A 21,406-nucleotide genomic window follows, 5' to 3' on the forward strand; every position below is an offset into this window, starting at 1 on the left:
AACCGAAGGCCAGGCGAACAGCTTTGTCTTGCAGGCCCTGTGGAAAGACTAGTATTCAGTATATATAATACTGTCTCCCTCTCTTTCTCTCTCTCTATATATAATATACTAGACTAGTATTCATGACTACCTGTGCCTCACCTGTTCTTGTGAGAAGGAAGACATGTTCTGAATGTTCAGCAAGAGATGTAAAAGGGGGAAAGCGATTATTATTTTTGGAATGGCCCCTAATTTCAGGAAAGAGCCTTTTCCTGGGGTTCCCTGGAGAAGTACTGTATACACTCAGAAGTGAATATCTTTATTGTCCCCAAGGGATCAGCTCACAAGCAGAACTTGGCTGCAGAAGCATCAGAGAAGCTTCTGTCCTTTTCCTTCTCAGCTGCTAGCAAAAAGAATATCATCTTTTTACTGCTGCTTTCTACTGGCTGACATTCTTCCACCTTCTTCCACAAGGTGTCTGGGACTAACACTGTTAGAGGAGCACATATTACTCTGCTGATTCTGAATGACAGGGGTGAAGGGAGGGACCTTTTGAGACCCCCCCCCCCATGAAACACAGCAGGTGTTTAAATCTGAAAGCTATGTGAATATGTTGATGGCTTGAAAACTGATTTTTTCTCTCTCCCCATCCCTCGCAGCCTGAGGGCATCCTGGCTGAGAAAGCTCATAGCTCTCTGTTGTGTCCTGAAGGTCAGTAGCACCTAACACCTTTTAACTTGGGGGCCAAAAAGAGGTTTCAGGAATGAAAGGCAAGCTGCATTCACCACCACTTAGGGCTTATCCACGTGTGTGTGTGTGTGTGTGTGTGTGTGTGTGTGTGTTGGGGGGTCAACTGCTTTTTAGCACTCACTTGGCAATTCAGGTTTCTCCTGTATCACCACTTTTTCTGATCTGTCACTAAATAGTGGGTTTTCCCTGATTAGGAAACAAAACAAAACACCAAATTGCTGGTGCAGGGGCGAGGACTGAGCTGGAACAGGACAATGGCCTGGGGTGGGAGAGAAGCTTTGCCCTGCTGCAGGCTTACCCCCACCTCTGAATTGTTCCTGCCTATCCCTGCTAAAGGGACGCAGGTGGCGCGGTGGGTTAAACCACAGAGCCTAGGGCTTGCCGATCAGAAGGTCGGCGGTTCAAATCCCCGCAACGGGGTGAGCTCCTGTTGCTCTGTCCCTGCTCATGCCCACCTAGCAGTTCGAAAGCACGTCAAAGTGCAAGTAGATCAATAGGTACCACTCCGGTGGGAAGGTAAACAGCATTTCCGTGCGCTGCTCTGGTTCGCCAGAAGCGGTTTAGTCATGCTGGCCACATGACCCGGAAGCTGTACACTGGCTCCCTTGGCCAGTAAAGTGAGATGAGCGCCACAACCCCAGAGTCGGTCACCACTGACCCTAATGGTCTGGGGTCCCTTTACCTTTACCTTTATCCCTGCTAAGCAGAATGAGAGGAAAGGCCCCACTGTTGCCAATGGAAGAGCAGGCATGAGGACCGGGGGCGGTGAGGAATTCCACAGCGGTCAAATTTGGCTTCACTTGCAGAGCTTTCTGTGTGCACTTCTGTTACCCTCAAACTAAACGCGTATTCATCTCATTGTTAGGAGGTTCTGCTGCAGATTCATTCTCCTTGGAGCTTCCTGAAGATGTCGTGCCAGATTCTGCCAGGGCCCAGGTGTCTGTTCTTGGTAAGAAATCAAGAAACTTACCTGCGCGCTAAGTTTTCAGCAGATGTATACATACATGAACAAGTGTGGTAGACATAAGGAGATAATGAGAAGAGGTGCAATGAGTCTGTAGCCCTTGTGCATGCATTCCTCATGTGCAAGGCATAATTGAGTAGAGACTGGATCAGGGCCACACACTGTCAGCCCTGGCTCTGGCATCAGAACTTCTTTCTTCAACAGCCAAGTGTTGCGTGTAGTTGTATGGTAAGCCCAAGAAAACCTTGTTCACAGGCTTCATTCAGTTAGGAAATGGGCTGCTGAAGAACCAAGATTCGACATTGGGGGCAGGGCCCTGCTCTTGTCTGTACAAGGTGCTGCCTTCCATGCAGCCGCAGAGCAAGCCAATCAAGTGCCTGGGGCGGCGCGCGTGTCCTGCGTCCAGGGGCGGGGCCAGCCGCATCACTCCCAGGAATGTGGTGGTGAATGGTGGAACATATCATCATCATCATCATCATCATCATCCCTTCCTGCAGACTTGTAGGGTGTTATGTACTGAGTTGAATATGATCCAGAATGCAGCAGTCTGATTGGTCCTAGAACAATAGGATCCAGAATGCAGCAGTCTGATTGGTGCACAGGAGCCACCCAATCCAGCTCCAGGTGGAAGTAAATCTGCAACCTGATTGGCCTACAGGAGAATCCTGGAATTAGCCAATCACGTGGAGCCCATTGTGTAAATAATGTATATAAAGCAGACATTCTGGGGGAACTTCCATTCCTTCTTACCACTGTGAGCTGAATAAAGAGCATGAAATCCACTCTCGACTCTGAGTATATTTCAAAGGGGATTCTTTTCGTTTGTGAAAGTTTCAGTGAAAATGCCCATGCCCTTCTTTTTACACAGGAATACAGTACAGGGTCAGTCAATGAATAGTGTGGCAATGGAAGCAAAGGCCCCTGCATTGGGTGCATGCCGTTGGTGATGAGGAGGGGGCATTTGGAACAAATTCTGGGATAGGTCTTTTGTGTCATGTGACTGATGGGGGCGGAGCAATGTTCAACCTGTCGGAAAGAGGGTAACTTTGTATTCACATCTGGCCAGGTGATATCATGGGAACGGCACTGCAGAACTTGGACAAACTGGTGCAGATGCCCAGTGGCTGCGGGGAGCAAAACATGGTGTTGTTTGCCCCCATCATCTATGTGCTGCAGTACTTGGAAAACACAGGACAGATGGATGAGGAGCTGAAGACAAAAGCGCTGGGCTACCTGCAGTCAGGTCTGTCATTTGCTTCTCTAGAGTCCTTTCTGTTAGGGATAATTCAGACTGAAATTCCCAGGTTCAAAAAAAGGTTATTTGTGTATGTCACAACTGCTGCCCATGTTTTTTTGTTAGCCCCAAAATGGAAAACGAGAGAGGTCCCAAACAAAGAAGAGTGGCAACTTGACAAGAATATGCACATCTTGCAGATTTAACATATAAAATAAGAGAACAAGAATAACATACGTTTAAAGAAGACTGGAAAATGTTTATTGAATATAAGGGAAATAACTGTATACAGCTGGAAATGCTGGGAGAATTAAGATAAATTCACCTGTGTAAATAAGCTTTGATAGATGCAATAATGGAATACTGAATGGTATAGTTTTTGTAAAATATGCATTGATTTATGATGTGTAAAATGAACCATGGAAAGAGTTACACTGCACAGGAAGCTCATGGTGCAAGCTCAGAGTTTTGCAGCAATGAGCCTAAATAACAATTGTGGGGCTGGGTGTGTGTTGTGTGTTGTGCAGATGTCCAAAGTCTTTCACCCTCCGATCCTCAGATTTCTTTTCCTTTCCCCCCGACAAGGGTACCAGAGACAACTTCAGTACAAACACAGGGATGGTTCTTATAGTGCATTTGGAGAGAGTGATGGGCAAGGCAATACCTGGTGAGTCATAGAACTGTAGAGCTGGAAGTGACCCCATACAACTCCCATCAGCCCTAACCAGCATGTCCAGTGGCCAGATATGATGGAAGTTGTAAATTAAACTTGTATAAGAGGGCAGGAAAATTTGAGGCAGCTGAAGGCGGTCACTTTTGTGAATGGGGATAAACAATCAGTAGCCTTTGAATCAGTAGCCTTTGAAAACAATCCAGCCATTATTTGCTTTCTCCATCTCTTCTCAAGGCTGACAGCTTTTGTGATCAAGGTTTTCAGCAAAGCTGAGGAATATACCTTCATAGACGATGAGGATATCCAGGCTGCTTTGCAGTGGTTGGCAAGTAACCAGCAGCCCGATGGCTCCTTTGCCAATGTGGGGAAACTCTTCCACAGAACAATGAAGGTAAGAGTTCAGAAGGCTGCAGTCATTAATGAAAGTGCTTTCATTTGCCAGACATCAATGTATAGTGGTACCTTGGTTTAAGTACTTAATTCGTTCCGGAGGTCCGTTTTTAACCTGAAACTGTTCTTAACCTGAAGCACCACTTTAGCTAATGGGGTCTCCTGCTGCCGCCACACCGGCGGAGCACGATTTCTGTTCTTATCCTGAAGCAAAATTCTTAACCTGAAGCACTATTTCTGGGTTAGCGGAGTCTGTAACCTGAAGCGTATGTAACCTGAAGCGTATGTAACCTGAGGTACCACTGTACAATTCTTTTTCACAATCACAGTTGCTGCTCACAGCACACACTGTGTAGAATACAATGCCAGATCACCCTTGTATTGTGGTACATGCTGCTGCAAATTGCAATAAGAAGTGCAGTAGGTCATGTGTATCATATCATCTATTTTTTAAAAATAAACACATCCCATGTATGTGCACCCCTGCAGGCAGCTAATGCAAGCTAATGAAGCAATACCGCTATTAATTTGCATAGGGGAAAAGAATAAACTGGATCCACAGAAATGGCTAGATAGGGAGCAATATCTGTTAGAGAGAGGTGTTTAGAAGAGAGATTCCTCTCCCATAGCAGAATTAAGCATAATAACGATTGCTCCAAGCACATTGAAACTTGGTTAGATTTGTATCTGCCCTCAGCCACCTTTAAACTAATGTTCCCCACACAAAAAACTTAGGCTAGAATAAATCACAGACACTTAGCTTTGCAAATAAGTGAATAGTTTACTCACAGAGTTTCCAGATGTTACAGCAAACAAGTCTCCATCCATTGGCAGTAAAATGAAGATGGGAAAGGTTCCAAGGATCATGTAATCTCTGAGGTAGCAAGATGCAGGCTATGAAATCTCCTTTTACAGAGATTCAGATCACATGCAGGGAGCCAAGGCCACATTGCTTCTTGCTTGTTCTAAGAAGCAGGAAGAAAAAAGGATTGAGAAGGGGTTGGGAGCAAAGCTGACTGAGCACCTTCTAAGCCACACCCACTTGCAACCTGAGCTCTGGGCTGAGGTTAACTCATTAATGCATACAAGTGTGAGTCAATAACTGTATAGTACAACAATTTGTCCGCCACTCCAGCAAGGACCCTCTTACCCCAAGGGTCTCTGTGAGGGGCAGGACTTCACTTACCAAGGTGCCCTTCCACTGTAGCAAACATTTAACCTTGCAGTGTGGTTGTCACTCCTTCTTGCCGCAGGCCTCTCTCTCTCTTCAGTCCTTTGCCTAAGGACAGCATATTGTACTAGACTAGGTTGAGCACTATAAATACTTCTGTCCCTACTGACTCCTGAAAGATCTTAGCATCCGTATTAATTGCTGTTTCATTTTTGCCCTTCATGCAAAAATTATCTCACAGTCTCGTTCCGTCTTTCTCTCTTTTGCCATGTGCTTCACAGGGAGGTGTAAATAATGTGATCTCTCTTACTGCTTATATCATTGGTGCGCTCTTGGAGGCCAAAAAGCCACTTGAGGTGAGTGTTGTGTAGTCTCGGGCCATGTGCGCATGAGCATTTGCTCAGTCTCCCGTGTACTCCCACCACTGGCGATTGAAGCCATGTGCACATGACATTAGCTGCAATCCATATGTATCCTGTAGATTCTTGAGAAATACTCCTGTCTGATGCTTTCCCCCTCTTGAGAAATACTCCTGTCTGATGCTTTCCCCCTCAAACCGAGTTGTGGCTTAGCTGAGACAGGCGCATTTGAAGCGGCCATTGTGCATGCACAGCTGACGGCATCCTTGAATATGAGTTCCATGGCTTGTAAGGGCAGGGAAACAAATGAGGCAGTGTCAGGGGCACCGACTCCTAGGAGCTGAGCTCCTTTGAGCTTGCTCCTCCCCCCCCCTCATATTTGTTAGCAGGGGCTGGGCCCCCTCAATGTTTGTCTGAGTGGGACGCCTCGATGTGATGCTGTCACACATGATGCCTGGACTTTGCATGCTTGTGCGAGCCAGGAATATGTCGGCTCTTTCTCCTCCTCCTCCTCCTCTTCCTCCTCCTCCTCCTCCTCCTCCTGCCATGGGGGGGAATCAGCCCCCAGCCCATGGCCGCGGCGTGAGGAAGAGGAGGAGGAGGAGGAGGAGATGCCAGCCATGGAAGCTGAGCTGCCACATGACACCCAGATGTCTCTAATAATAATAATAATAATAATAATAATAATAATAATAATAATAATTTTTATTTATACCCTGCCCTCTCCAGCCAGAGCCGGACTCAGGGCGGCTAACACCAGTAAAATTACAGTAAAAACATAATGGGGGGAGGGAACCGATTTAAAATATAGGTTAAAATGCAATTTAAAATGCAGCCTCATTTTAAAAGTAGCCCATAGATCAAAACCAGAAGGGGAGGGAAACATAAGGGTCAGACTGAGTCCATGTATCATGGACCATATCCAACGTCCGGGTGCCACAGACGACATTGTGACGTTGTGTGTGATGCCTCAACATGACATTAGGATGTTGTGCATGATGCCAGCCCCCCCTCCCATTTCTTTTGGAGTTGACGAGCCTGGGTAGTGTGCATTAGGAAAAGACACCCCCAGCCCCTCTCTGGTGTGTGTACAGGAAGTGCAAATGCAACTTGAAATACAGTGGGTCTGGGAGGGGGTGGGAGAGCGACCTTGCTGTGTTTTAATCCTGACCAGCAGGGTGTTAGTTTGCTTGCAGTGGCTAAGAGCTAAATGTTTCGCTTCCTTGGATGCCATAGAGCAGACATGTTCAACTGGTCGACCGCAATCGACAGGTAGATCCCCGGGGTGTTCCTGGTTGATCGGGGGTGTTCCTGGTCGGCCGCAGGATTAAATAAATTGTCAAAGGAATGCTTTCGCCCCCCTGCCCCTGGCGCTAGATCTCTCTGCTGCCACGGCAGCAGCGCGGGAAGCTGCGTTCGGTAGGAAGCGCAAGTAAGCGTGATGCTTCTGAGTGGCAGCGCTGGTCAGGCTGATGATCAATCTTTTGCATCGTTCCCTAAAATTAAAAGCTAATGAACCCTGCCCCCCCCCAAAGAAGCTTAAGTACTCTGAGCAACCCTCCCCCAAAAAAGCTCAACAACTTGGGGCTACCCCCCCCCCCCGCATGCTCCTCCTCCCTCCAATTACAATGGCTAGATCACTTTCAGTTTTTTTATACTGGGAGTAGATCGCAGTCTCTTGGCAGTTGGACGTGCCTGCCATAGAGTAAGCAGTCTATTCAAATGCATGGCAAATTGACTGTCAGCCGAGACAAAAACAAAACAAAACAAAACAAAGCACTGCTTTCAAGATCATTGGATGCAGTTACTTCCCTGAAGTCTCCTTTGACTGGATACACGTAACAAAATGGGAATATTGAGTTTCCAGACTTGACATTTGGACGTGCTCTTTCTCATAAAAAGCTAAGGCAATGATCAGACATTGCCCCAGGGAAGTGCCACCCCACGCTTGTCCACACTTACCTTTCCAGGGCACAGGTCCGCTCTTTAAAGCTGAAGCGTAACAAACAGCCATTTGGGTTTTCAGCAGATTGCCATTTGCTCCGATTCAGCAGTAAAGAGTGGATTTTCACAAGGAAAGCTCTGAAGCGGGGGGAAGGGGAGAGAGAGTTGCAAAAGAATGGACCATGACTGGAAAGCACAATGGAAAGGAAAGCATCGATAAGCCTTCCCTTTAAATGAAGAACTCACTTTGCTGTCTGCAATCACAACTGAGGGCTTGTCCATACTTCTTCTTGTTCTGCGCTTAGAAAGCATGGTTCCAAGTGGTGCTTTGTTTGTCCTCCTGCTTTCCCTGGGGAAACATGCTGTTTACTGCATGACAAGCGTCAATTGGTAATTCTGCCCATTGACTTTTGTTCTGGGAGAAGCGGAAGTATGGATGAGACCAGGAAGTGGAGTTCTAACTAGTGACTGCCCTTGGGGTTTGGTGCAGTGCAGCGGATTCTGCTTTGTCTTAAGGAAATAGCTGGTGTGAACATGCCTGGTGTTTTACCTTTCCAGTGGCCCACAATCATATTCAATCACTGCTACAAGGACAGGTCTTCTTAACACTTTGCCCTGCTACTTGTTTCTTTCTCTTCCAGGATCCAGTGGTGAAGAATGGCTTGGACTATCTCAAAACGACTGTCTCAGACACGACAGATATTTATGTGCAGGGATTGTTGGCATATGTCTTCACATTAGCTGGAGATGTAGCCATGAGACAAATGTTGCTTACCAAGCTAGACCAGCAAGCCATCAAGTCAGGTACTGAGGAGAATATGATGTCAACAATCATGGTCTAATAGTTTGTCTTCAGATTGAAATCCAAGACACAATTCGTACGATGCACCATTTCAGATTGTGTATGTGTAGGGGTGAGTCCAGTCCTATTTTTATAGAAAAAGAGATGCCAGAACTCAATCTGAACACCTCCCTTGTTCTCTTATAACGCCTGAGAACTGAGTTCTTGCAAGTTCCGGCTGAAAAAAGCTGTGGGTGAATCACATATCGTGTATCATTGTCTTGATATTAAGTACATAATAAGTAAAGTGTGTTCTGTTCACCGGCTGGATACTTTGTTTACTGTACATTAAATAAGCCTATTAATTCTGAGCACAATTCAAAGTGCTGACCTTTAAACTCCTAAATAGCCTTGGCCCAGTACAGTGGTGCCTCGCAAGATGAAAAGAATCTGTTCCGCGAGTCTCTTCGTCTAGCGGTTATTTCATCTTGCGAAGCAAGCCCATTGACGGCTTAGCGGATTAGCGCTATTAGCGGCTTAGCGGCTTTTAGCGGCTTTTAGCGGCTTAGCGGATAAGCGGCTTAGCGGCTTAGAAAAAGGGGGGGAGGGAAAAAAACCCGCAGGAACTCGCAAGACATTTTCGTCTTGCGAAGCAAGCCCATAGGAAATTCGTTTTGCGAAGCACCTCCAAAACGGAAAACTCTTTCGTCTAGCGAGTTTTCCGTCTTGCGAGGCATTCGTCTTGCGGGGCACCACTGTATATCTTAAGGAGTGTCTCCACCCCCATCTTTCAGCCCGGACACTGAGGTGAGGGGGAGCTGCCTCTGAAGGCGTTTCGGAAACTTCAGCTGATGCAGAATTCAGCGGCCAAGTTGCTCCCCGTAGCCAGGGGCGGAGGAAGGAGGGTGCAGTGGGTGCAAGTCGCCCTGGGTGTCACCACTGGGGGGGGGGGTGACAAAATGCCAAGCGGCACTCACCAGAGCTATGTGTCTCTCCTGGGAGAGACGCAGTGGCTTGGGCGCGCACAGGCTCCATGCTGCCCCAAATGGTCTGCCCACTGCCTCCCCCTCAGCTGTAGGGCGGCTGATTGGGAGGAGGCAGGCAGACTCTGGAGGCCCTGCAGTGCGCCCCGCCCTCACCCCACCCCTATGGGTGGCTCGCCTCACCCCTGGGCGTGCTGCCCCAGGCGCATGAGCTGCTTCCTCTGCTGCTGCCCGTGGCAAGACGGTTTGAGCATATAACCCAATCCTGGCTCAAGACCACATTACCTCAAGGACTACCTCTCCCCATGTGATCATCATCTTTAACCCTTCTTTGTGTGCCTCCTTCATGTGATGTCTTCGTTGGCTCTCCACTTATGGGATGCTCTCCCCTGAAAGGCTTACCTGACGCCTTTACTACATATCTTTAGGTGCCAAGCAAAAGCTTTCCTCTACAACCAGGTCTTTGGCCTTAAGCTATCTGTGGCCTTTTAGAAGTGGGTGGGATATTTTAAATATATTTCTTTTTCCTCTTGATTTTAATGTATCTATGCGAGTTAGTTGGTTTGCTATGGATGTTTGTATGTGATGTCAATAAAAGGTTTGATGATGATCATGTGTTGGTTGGTCTGGCTGGCTGGTTTTGAGCTGCTTTGGATTGCCCTGTGCAAAATAAAGCAACTAATATATTCAATAAGATTCAGTAAAATAAATTTCAATAAAATGAAACATTAACAGTTTACCCTGGCTCAATCCTTGCATGAGGAGTGGGTTTAAATTCCATTCCTGAGTGCATCTTCCCAGTGTTGGTGCATGTTCACAGGAGTAACTACAGGCCATGAGCTCATCCTTAACCCAAAACCCATTTCACCAACCTCAGATTGGCTCTTCCATGCTTACAAGTTTCATTTTTCTTTGGTAGGAGGGCAGATCTATTGGAGCCCAAGGACTGCCCCAGCATCCACCGAGAATCCTTGGTCCCAGCCTGAGTCTGTGAGTGTGGAGCTGACAGCATATGTGCTTCTGGCTAGGCTTTCACCCCAAAACGTGAGCAAAGAGGATATCAAGAAGGCCACAGACATTGTGGCCTGGCTGGCGAAGCAGCAGAATGCCTACGGAGGCTTTGCCTCAACTCAGGTAATGTTTCCTCTCTCACGGCTGGAGCCTGTATATTCTGAAAGATCACTTTCCCCACCACATCTGGCTGTCTCTTAACAACAAGCCGCACCTGCTGAAATTCCCTCTTCCAAAAGACTCGTGATTTACTTATGACAGTTTAAGTCCATCTATCCTCCAAGGAGGTAGCAGTTCATCCCATTTTCAACAGCCCTGCTAGGTAGGTAGGTTAGACTGAAAGATAATTATTGTTATTTATAAAATTTGTACATCGTCCTTTGCCTGAAGATCCCAGGGCAGTTCACAATGGAGCAGCAGGTTAAAGCAGTGGCATTAGGACTAGGTGCAAAACTCTTTCCCCCTGAGCCCTTTCCCCAGCGAGTTCTTTCCAGATACACTGCAGAAATGATCCCTCTGCAGGATACATTTAAAGAAAACGCCAGTGTTCCTGAGAGGCTGGCCCTACTGCAGGGTGATAAAGCTGGGTGGGTAGACCCAGTCTTGCTCTCGCAAGGCAATGCACTGGACCCTGTGAAGTCCACTGAGACCCTACCTGCCTGCGGACTGTCTCACCAGAGTGGTGCATGCTCTGGTTATCTCCCACTTGAACTACTGCAATAGGCTCTACATGGGGCTACCTTTGAAGGTGACCCAGAAACTACAATTAATCCAGAATGCGGCAGATAGACTGGTGACTGGGAGTGGCTGCCAAGACCACATAACAGCAGTCCTGAAATACCTACATTGGCTCCCACTACGTTTCTGAGCACAATTCAGAGTGTTGGTGCTGACCTTTAAAGCCCTAAACAGCCTCGGCCCAGTATACCTGAAGGAGCGTCTCCACCCTCATAGTTCAACCAGGACACTGAGGTCTAGCGCTGAGGGCCTTCTGGCGGTTCCCTCACTGCAAGAAGTGAGGTTACAGGGAACCAGGCAGAGGGCCTTCTTGGTAGTGGCGCCTGCCCTGTGGAACGTCTTCCCATCAGATGTCAAGGAAATAAACAACTACCTGACTTTTAGAAGACATCTGAATGATTGATGTTTTTAATAACTGATGTTTTAATGTATTTTTAATATTTTGTTGGAAACCCAGCCAGCTGAGCAGGGTATAAATAAATTATTTTTATTACTACTCTGCAACTGTTCTCCATTCCCAGGACACAGTGGTTGCACTCCAAGCCCTCGCCAAATATGGAGCAGTCACATACACTAGATCTGAAGACCTATTGATAACGGTGAAATCTGACAAGACCTTCCAGCAGTCATTCCACGTGGACGACACCAATCGGTTGGTTCTGCAGCAGGCTACCCTCCCAGACATACCTGGGGAGTACGCCATGCAAGCCTCTGGCAAAGGCTGTGGGTATGTCCAGGTGAGTGATGGTTCTTCAAGGAAGGCAAGGCAGCAACTGATCTTCCAGAAATAGACTGGAAAGAGAAGTTGCTGAATTGCAACTTATTACCAAACTTAAAACCATGGAGAAACCTGGTCTGAATAGAGACATTGGATTCTTATCTCATTATGCATGATAAAGCTATTTTTAGCCATCTCACCCCTTGCTTTTTCCTGTAAGACCAATTGCAGTCGTTAACAGTCGTCAACAGGTTTACCACACCTATCTTTTTTTTTTGGAAATAATATTTATTACCTTTTCCAACAATTTAAACACTACAAAAAATAAAAACCATACAATACAATACAATACAATACAATACAATACAATACAATACAATACAATACAATACAAAAAAGAAAAAAACTATACATTACACTAACAAAACACTAACATTAAACTAACAAAACAAAACAAACACAATTTGAAACACACAAATAATTTCAATATCTTTTCTTTCATTCCCTTATTTCCGCGACCTCCTCACACCTCCCTTTTTGTATTCCACTTCCATTAATTTTTTCAGCAATTCCTTTCCATCTTCCTCTATTTTTAATCCTATAATTATCTTAACACATTCTAACCTTATTTTCCCTTTAATACTCTATTAATCTAAAGGTAAAGGTAAAGGTACCCCTGCCCGTACGGGCCAGTCTTGACAGACTCTGGGGTTGTGCGCCCATCTCACTTAAGAGGCCAGGGGCCAGCGCTGTCCGGAGACACTTCCGGGTCACGTGGCCAGCGTGACATCGCTGCTCTGGCGAGCCAGAGCCGCACACGGAAACGCCGTTTACCTTCCCGCTGGTAAGCGGTCCCTATTTATCTACATGCACCCGGAGGTGCTTTCAAACTGCTAGGTTGGCAGGCGCAGGGATTGGAACCGCCGACCTTTCGATCGGCAAGTCCTAGGCGCTGAGGCTTTAACCCACAGCGCCACCTGCATCCCTAATCATGCGTCTATTAATCTATTTATCCTTAATTCCTTATAACATTTCTACTAAAGCCATATAACTTCATTCCAACATTTTTCTAACATTCATTAATTTTACAGTATTTCCGTAAATAGTCTTTAAACTTTTTCCAGTCTTCTTCCACCGAAAGGTTTACCACACCTATCAGCCAATCACCCATTCCCACCACCCTTCTGAGTAATACCCCTCCCCACCCTTCCCACCCTCTCACTATATATAAGGGTCTGGTGACTTCTGTTTCTGAAGAAGTGTGCATGCACACAAAAGCTCACACCAATAGCAAACTTAGTTGGTCTCTAAGGTGCTACTGGAAGGAATTTTCTTATTTCTATGTGTGCCTAATGCAGTATACTCAAAACTGCAAACATAGTAATAACAGAGGTAGGTAAAAGTAGGTAAAAACAGAATAACATTTCAAACATGGGCGCACATTGATTAGAAAGCTTTTGCAAAGATGCAGGGAACTGAGAGATACCCTTGCCTGAGATCATAAAGGATTTCACGGTATCCGAAAAGCATTTATCCTAATGGGCTGAGGGGTGGAAATGAGTGACTGGTAGATACAAGGACCCTAAAACGTTCCTAAAAGGTGTGAGCTTTTGAGAGCCCCAGTCAGACTGTATGTTATCGTTATGCAACTCTACAACTGTTGTGTTTTTGGTGCCTGTCCCATATCAGGCAGTCTTGCGATACAATATCCCTCCCTCGAAGAATGAAGATACCTTCACCCTGGATGTGAAAGCAGTAGGGAAAGGATGTGAACAAGAGGCAGCCCCTCGCTTCCTGACCCTTCACATCAGTGCAAGGTGAGAGGCAGCGAGCTTGCCAAAATTCATGTATGCCTATCCCTGAATGTAGACTTGTTCAGCTGGTAATGATCGGTTCCACTTCAAATTGAGCACTGTTTACCTAGAAATCTTGGTTGGGCTGTAATCAGACCAGGCCTTGGGCCTTTTAAATGTCTTGTGGGAGGGGGATTATTGGTTTGTTTTGTTATTTTCATTATCTTTCACTCTTATCTTATTGCAATTTTATGTTGTGAACCACCCTGAGATCTACGGGTGAAGAGCGGTATAATTTTTAAAATAATAATAATACCACTGAATTGTAAGAAATGTCAACTGGTTTTTCTGCAGATTGCTAGAGAGAGAGACTCTTGAGTAAGGGCACTTCTAGAAGGACCTGCTTATTGAACATTCAGCCTGATTTCTTTGCAGATGGATTAGGCTATTTAATGAGCACCCGTTCTAATTTGCTTGCGGGAAGGATAGATGACACTGCGTCAAGGGAAGCGTTTGTTGGACTATTCTAAAAAGACTCGAAGGATTGGTCTTGAACAGGTTGCTAGGCAACCGAAAAATCTACCCAGCAACAGGTGCCTTTATTAAGGGCATGTGATCAATAAGGGTCAGTGTAAAAGTGTCCGTGTGTAAATGAGCGTGAGTCGGCATTAGGTCTCTGGCCAGATGGCTGGAAGAGGAAATGATTGTGTTATTTGTATTCAACCAGTGTCGATTTTTGTAAATAATAAAGATGCTCAATTAAAAAAGGAAACTCTGCTGCAAGTCTATTAAAAGAAGAAAACCCAAGAGTAGATGCTGCACACATATCAACAGTGTTCTCCCTCATGTTCCAGGGACTGAATCCCACCTGAAAATAGTGATAGCCTAGAAGTGCCCTAGGAGTAAACAGCGCCATGGGGAAGCTGGTGGTTGGGACTTGAAATGGCTTATGTGCAACTCTTCCTCTTCTCTTGACAGTTATGTGGGCAGCCGTGGCACCTCCAACATGGCCATGATAGAGGTGAAGATGTTGTCTGGATTCCATCCTGTCCAGGGAACTAACCACGATGTAAGTCAATTTTGCCGGTGGCGCTGTGGGTTACACCACAGAGCCTAGGACTTGCAGATCAGAAGGTCGGTGGTTCGAATCCCTGCAATGTGGTGAGCTCCCGTTGCTCAGTCCCTGCTCCTGCCAACCTAGCAATTCAAAAGCACCTAAAAGTGCAAGTAGGTAAATAGGTATCGCTCCAGCAGGAAGGTAAACGGCGTTTTCGGGCGCTGCTCTGGTTCGCCATAAGCGGCTTAGTCATGCTGGCCACATGACCCAGAAGCTGTACACCAGCTCCCTCGGCCAATAAAGTGAGATGAGCGCCGCAACCCCAGAGTCGGTAACGACTGGACCTAATGGTCAGGGGTCCCTTTACCTTTTTAAGTACCTCTTGTCTGGGGATGGAGGAGAAATTTGATTCAGTACACATTCAAAATAAAATCCTATTAAATATCCACTTTCCCAAAAAAATATGTGGACCAGAAGGCAGCTATTCTTCAGTTCAGTTTGATTTATTGTGTTTAGTGAGCAGCCATTACAGATATAAAAATAATAATAACAAGAATGCAATAGTGGTTTACATTTCTACTCCCTGACCTTTACAGGATAAATGATTTCCCCTTTAAATTTTATTACATGAATTTGTAAAGCCTTGGCATGAAAATTGGGTGTTGCAAAATATATATTCTTCTCTAAATCAGACAACAAAAAACAGGTCTTTGCAGGAGACATCCTGTGATCTTAACAATGGGTGGATGTAATTGTTTCTAAGGTCATTATAAAAAGGTCATTCAAGGAGTACATGAGTTATGTCTTCTATTGACACCGTTGCAGCTGCAAACTCTATCCTTCTTAGGAACTCCTTTATCAGCTGCTCTTCAAAATTTGCACATCTGAATTTTGCGATGCAGTTCTCCATCCAGCCAAAGTTTACAAACTGCACATTGTACAGGAAAGTGTGCCTAAAAATGAAGATGTTACAATGCGTTTTTGTATGTTATTTTCAGTATCAGGGAAAGCTGCTTGCAAAAATGTGTACATGAGTCAAAACTGAGTGTAAAATGTGTTTATTAGGAGAAATTCGTACCAAAATGCTGGTGAATTTTCATGAGGATTTTTAAATTATTTTTTTAAAACTGCAAATTGCTGCAAAATGTGAGAACTGAATTTAAGATTGGAAAAATGAGGAACAGAGAGAACCAAAACTGAGAGATCCTTCCATCCCACTGTCTCTTTCCTCCCCTACCTGACAGAAATCAGTTTAGAAAGACAAAGTTCTTCTCGATGAACATAGCAAGTTCCAAATAATGTATTGAACAGGAGGAAGGGTGGACAATGGGGACAACTTATTGCAGATAGGACTGAAGCCAACAATAGGCTGGGTGGGGCTTTCCATTTTCTCTCTTTTTCTGACTCCGAGGGCCTTCTGGAATTCCTTCAATGTGAGAAGTGAGGTTATAGGGAACCAGGCAGAGGGCCTTCTTGGTATAAATAATAAATTTATTATTATTATTATTATTATTATTATTATTATTAGGCAAGTTTAACACCAATTTTAAAAAAGGGATCCAGAGGGCATCCTGGAAACCAGAAGCCCATTAGTTTAAGGGTTTTTTTCCTGGGAAAACTCATGAAAATACTTAACAATATATAGAAGTATATAGAAGAACAAGTCTTGCTCAAGAAGAACAAGCATGGCTTCTACAGGTTGCCGGGGAAGGACCCAGGTGAGAAGTCTTAGAAAACAGTGGAAAGGTGGGGATCTTCAGTCCTCGCAACTGCCCCATTGGGGCAAGACCTACTGGGAAGAGTTCTGTGACCACTAGGCCTGAGCTGTTTTGGTTCCTTTGAATAAAGAATTAACTTGGCTGACACGGTGTTTTATTGTTGACCTGCTCCTGACTCCCAGCTCCTGAAAGCAGTTTACAAGAACCTAGTGCTATGCAGCAATAACAGGCTCCACGATCTTTTTGCCAACCTCACACCTGTCAGGGACCTTCTGCTCTCTTTTGCCAAAGGAGGACAGTTCAGTACAGCTTCTTTAATGGAATCGGAGAACATTTCACAAAGTTCAGATATGGCTTCTACAAGGCTAAGTTCTGTCTCGCTAATCTTTATTTGAGATTGTCAGTAAGTATATAGATAGAGGTGATCCTATGAATATTGTTTCAAAAAGCTTTTGACAAAGTACCTACCCCCTTGAACGATTTGTTATCAAGCATTGCTACCTCCTTGCTCACTCCTGTTTCGAGAACATTTCCTCTCACTTTCTTTCCACTACCCACCATCCTCTCCCTCTCTCTCTCACGCACACATACTCATGTGTTCCTCTACTTAGTGGGCTGCTGAGAGAGAGAGCGATCCCTCTTACCCATGGTCTGCACAGATTGCTTGCAGAGGGATATCAAAATATATGATTTTGCAAGGGACATAATTCCTGATCCTCTTCTTTCAAAGATTTGCCAGTTATTCCTCAAACAATGCAAGCAACGAAAGACCTACGAAACCTCTCTTTGGTGACAAAACTGGTGGCATGTTGGAAAGGAAGCCTTAATTCTTTCATTCTGTATCCCCAGCTTAAGCAACAGCCCCTTGTGAAAAGAGTCGAGATTGGGGAGGAGCATCTCACAATCTACCTGGACCAGGTCAGTACGGGGAAAAGAAACACAGCTTTGTAACAGGCAAGCACACACATCATTCGACAACTGGGCCAGTGGCACTGCTGCATTGTAGTGGCCCCTTCACAAGTCGCCTCGCCAGGCAAAAAAGAAGACCAACGGTAACAGAAAAGGGCATTTCAACAGGTCCAGCTTGCCAAGTAAACAGCACTTTCTCGAATTTCCTCTTCTGCTTGCAGCATTCTTATGAGAACAATCCAGGCCTGTTAATAAGGAGAGTTGTTTAAATTGTCAATTTAATTATTGATCTAATTAATAATTCATTAAATTGTCACAATGGAAGGAGGAAGAAGAGCAGCAAAATGCAGGTCAAGGTAACTTTTCCATCTGTTTTTTGCTCCCACGCTCTGGTGAGAGCCAGCTGACCCACAGCACTGCTCGGAACCAAAAAAAAAAAGTGTGGCTTTTGGCCCTGTGCTCTGTCACGGACAGCCTGTAGGAGCAGTCTATTATATATAAAATCTGTTTTTATTCTATTAATGTTTAATTGTTTTTTATGATGTTTTTAGTGAATCTTGTTTTTATCTGTAAGCCACCTTGAGTCTCCGTCGAAGAAAAAGGCTGGTTATAAATAAATAAATATACTACTACAACAACAACAACAATTCAAACAGATGTACTCTGAAACTAGAGCCATGGATTTTCTGTTACTCTGTTCTCATCCAGAAACTATCCTATCTAAGCAGCCAGCATATTTGTTTCTGCGGTTTCACCTCCAATGGAGGTGATTGCAGGATGGCCTAACCATTTAGTGTTGACCTCAACCCCACCTTGTCCTCAGCTTCTCTTTACATCCAAAGTCTTTCTCTCAGCTAGGAAAGGAGAGGCAAACGTATACCTTGGCCATGAGCCAAGACATTCCAGTGAAGGACCTGAAGTCAGCAGCTGTCAAAGTCTATGACTATTATCAGCCAGGTAGGTTCTTCCTCATGTTGAAAAATAGTAACATTTTTAATTCATTGTGTTTCTCACAAGTCTGTGCAGCTTGTGACCTGTCCAGCCAAATAAAGCCCACCATCTGTGGCCTTCAGGCGTTCTGTAATCACCCTGTATTTACAGTCTCAGTCAGTCAGCAAAAATTTGTGGGCCATCATAGGTGCCTTCAGCTTAGGGAGGCCACACATTGTGAAGTCTAAGTTCCAGTTTGGAATCATATGGTTGATGGGAAGCCAACAAAGTTCTAGGCCTAATAGATGCAATAGCAACCGGCAAATTCTTCGGTCTGGGTGGTCTCCATCCAAGAGTTCTCAAAGAACTCAAATGTGAAACTGCTGATCTTCAAACAAAAATATGCGTCAGGAAGTGGCTAAAGTAGCAAGAAGCAGAGTGTAGGGAAAAATAGACAGTTCTCCTGCTGGAGGGATGTGAGTCCCCCAAGGTTCGGTATTGGGGCCTGTGGTTCTTAACTTGTTCATGAACGATCTAGAGTTAGAAGGGAGCAGTGAGATGGCCAAGTTTGCTGGTGGTACTAAATTGTTGAGGGTCATTAAAACAAAAACGGATTGTGAAGAGCTCCGAAAGGACCTAAGTGAATGGGCTGTAAAATGGCAAGTGTCCCACCAAGAATTATCATGGGTCTCTACAACTAGTTGCTTTATGTTGCCTTTCTGCATTGCAGAGGGTTAGACTATATGACCCCCAGAATCTCTTCCAACTCTACAATTCTGTGGTTCTATGGAAGAATGAAAAGAGGCATCAGGAAGTGAGGATATCATGATTGTGGCCAGTGCTGAGTTTAATGATCTGCTTTAATTTCTTTCAGATGAACAGTCCACAGTGGAATATGAAGACCCCTGCTACTGAGGTGAGTCATGCATAGGCCTGAAGTCAGACATCTATGCTTTAGGCCTCTGTGCATATAACGGTTTTGCCTTTCCTCCATTTCCCCCTGGAAAACCCACTCTTTAGTGCTAAATCGGAACAAACAGCAATCTGCAGAAAACCCCATTGCTGTTCGTTCTGACTCGCCTCTAAAGATCAGGTTTCCCTGAGGGTAATCGGTGGGGCAAGTGGAGGTATGGACAAGCCCTATGTCTAAAATGCTCTGTGATGCTAACAATGAACTGCTTTATTTATCCTAGGCTAATTTGCTTTTCATATAGTGGATGCAGATTTCACAGATATATAAGGCCTTTTCCTTCAGACTAATAGGCAGAAGGGAAAACCTATCCGGATTTATTATGTCCCCCTCCCTATTCCAGGAGAAGAAATGTGATTTCTATGTGCCCTAAAAGGATCCATTCCTGCATCTCCACTCTGGATTCCATATTGAAGAGAGCTTACACTTCTTTTTCTTCTTCTTGGTTTAGATGGAGAAATTCCTATGGTGCAACAAGCACAGGATGGGAAAGAAAAGGAATTCAGATGAGCCAAACTTAAGGAGCTGGGAACTGTTTGGGGGGAAAGTGGCTCTGTCTTTTACAACATGAACCATGCAATGGAACTCTAGTTCGGAAAATAAACAGAAACTTGAATTGCTTCTGTGGTGCTTTCTTCTATCAGATACCTTTGGTTGACTATTCCCTCCACAGGTTTATATAAAACCTTATAGATTGCAATTGCCTCATCTCTTAATTTCTAGTAGCCTTGCCAGCTATTGAACCCTGACTGTTCAATAGCTGATGCCAATCTCAATGTACTGTAGGTAGTCTGGCCAGTCACTGACCCACAGATCGCTCTCCCTCCATGTTTACCTGTCCTTCTTAGCATGTATAAAGTTCACTTGGAATCTATTCCGTATCATTCAAGGCACACGTACATGCAGTGTCATAATCAATCAATCCATCTGGCAGCCTCCTTCCCGACAGGAGGCAGAGTACAAACAAGCCAGCTGAGGGGGCCTGAAACTATTATTCAGCACGTCTAGTCCTTGCAGTATGCAAACCACATAGCCTGAGCTCATTCTTTATTTGTTTCTCCACCCAGAGGGGATGGAGAAATAGTGGGGGGTTTGCATCCAAACTACACAGACCATATCTTGAGCACACATTTTGCAAGAGTTCTAAATAAAAGGAGATAGCAGAGCTTGTGCAGGTGTTGTTGTCTGCTTAGCCAAGTAAGTTCTATCAGTTCTGGGTAGCACTCCTGCAAGCCAGGGTATCTTTTAGTTGTTGTTTTAAAAAGAAAAAAGCTCCCAAAAGGAAATATGGATAGCTTTTTTGGAGTCTGAAGGACATTTGGCCATCTGTCATAGATGCTTTAGCTGAAATTCCTGCATTGCAGGGATTTCGACTAGATGGGCCCCTTCCACCTCTACAATTCTATGATTCTATGAACATATTGCCCTTCCCTTTTGATTCCCAGGCCTCCAAGGATTTCCCACAGTTATCCAAGGACTATCTAGCCATTGAACACATCATATATCTCAATAGGATGATTCTTAGTTTCTGAATATCTATTCCCTCTCCGGGTGATGAAATCACAGAAACACTGTAGGCCTGTGGAAACAGGTATATATGTGTTGCCATTTGGTTGGCCCTCCTTAGATTCTGGTTCGAAGTTGTTGTTTAGTTGTTTAGTCTTGTCCGACTCTTCGTGACCCCATGGACCAGAGCACGCCAGGCACTCCTGTCTTCCACTGCCTCCCGCAGTTTGGTCAAACTCATTCTGGTAGCTTCGAGAACACTGTCCAACCATCTTGTCCTCTATCATCCTCTTCTCCTTGTGCCCTCCATCTTTCCCAACATCAGGGTCTTTTCCAGGGAGTCTTCTCTTCTCATGAGGTGGCCAGAGTACTGGAGCCTCAGCTTCAGGATCTGTCCTTCCAGTGAGCACTCAGGGCTGATTTCCTTCAGAATGGATTGGTTTGATCTTCTTGCAGTCCATGGGACTCTCAAGAGTTTCCTCCAGCACCATAATTCAAAAGCATCAATTCTTCGGTGATCAGCCTTCTTTATGGTCCAGCTCTCACTTCCATACATCACTACTGGGAAAAGACAAGACAATCTGTAGTCTTGTCTCCATGGACAAAGACAACAGATTCTGGTTCACACCATTTCTAATCCCTTCTCAGTCTGCCCTGAAGGCTGGCAGTGAGTGGTCTCTCTTTCATCTGAACAGTCGCAGCCACCTCCCTGCATGGAGTTGAAGGGAGGAGCCTCAGGGACATACGGTGTTTACTCTGAGGAGGAGGAGAGTCAATATTGACTCAGAGATGAAATTAAGTTCATGTGCCTTGTGGGTGAACAGAGGA

General features: G+C 45.1%; 1 protein-coding gene across 3 annotated transcripts in view; it reads left to right on the forward strand.

Annotated features, from left to right (window-relative positions):
• Nucleotides 1-19,693, forward strand: part of A2ML1 (alpha-2-macroglobulin like 1) — a 59,082-nt gene extending 39,389 nt beyond the window's left edge. For 2 of the 3 annotated variants that reach the window (XM_079959137.1, XM_079959136.1), the window contains exons 22-36: nucleotides 639-690; nucleotides 1,595-1,678; nucleotides 2,760-2,936; nucleotides 3,513-3,594; nucleotides 3,835-3,991; nucleotides 5,443-5,517; nucleotides 8,106-8,268; nucleotides 10,148-10,362; nucleotides 11,499-11,714; nucleotides 13,385-13,512; nucleotides 14,467-14,557; nucleotides 17,113-17,181; nucleotides 18,027-18,129; nucleotides 18,977-19,018; nucleotides 19,524-19,693. In XM_079959137.1, coding sequence (XP_079815263.1) covers nucleotides 639-690; nucleotides 1,595-1,678; nucleotides 2,760-2,936; nucleotides 3,513-3,594; nucleotides 3,835-3,991; nucleotides 5,443-5,517; nucleotides 8,106-8,268; nucleotides 10,148-10,362; nucleotides 11,499-11,714; nucleotides 13,385-13,512; nucleotides 14,467-14,557; nucleotides 17,113-17,181; nucleotides 18,027-18,129; nucleotides 18,977-19,017 — 1,653 coding nt within the window. In that variant the 3' untranslated portion in view covers nucleotide 19,018; nucleotides 19,524-19,693. The remainder of the gene's footprint in view (nucleotides 1-638; nucleotides 691-1,594; nucleotides 1,679-2,759; nucleotides 2,937-3,512; nucleotides 3,595-3,834; nucleotides 3,992-5,442; nucleotides 5,518-8,105; nucleotides 8,269-10,147; nucleotides 10,363-11,498; nucleotides 11,715-13,384; nucleotides 13,513-14,466; nucleotides 14,558-17,112; nucleotides 17,182-18,026; nucleotides 18,130-18,976; nucleotides 19,019-19,523) is intronic. The other variant, XM_079959138.1, reaches the window with a different exon arrangement.
• The last annotated feature ends 1,713 nt before the right edge of the window (nucleotides 19,694-21,406 follow it).

The sequence above is a fragment of the Podarcis cretensis genome (genome assembly GCF_951804945.1).
Source record: "Podarcis cretensis genome assembly, chromosome: 17".
NCBI classification, from domain to species: domain Eukaryota; kingdom Metazoa; phylum Chordata; class Lepidosauria; order Squamata; family Lacertidae; genus Podarcis; species Podarcis cretensis.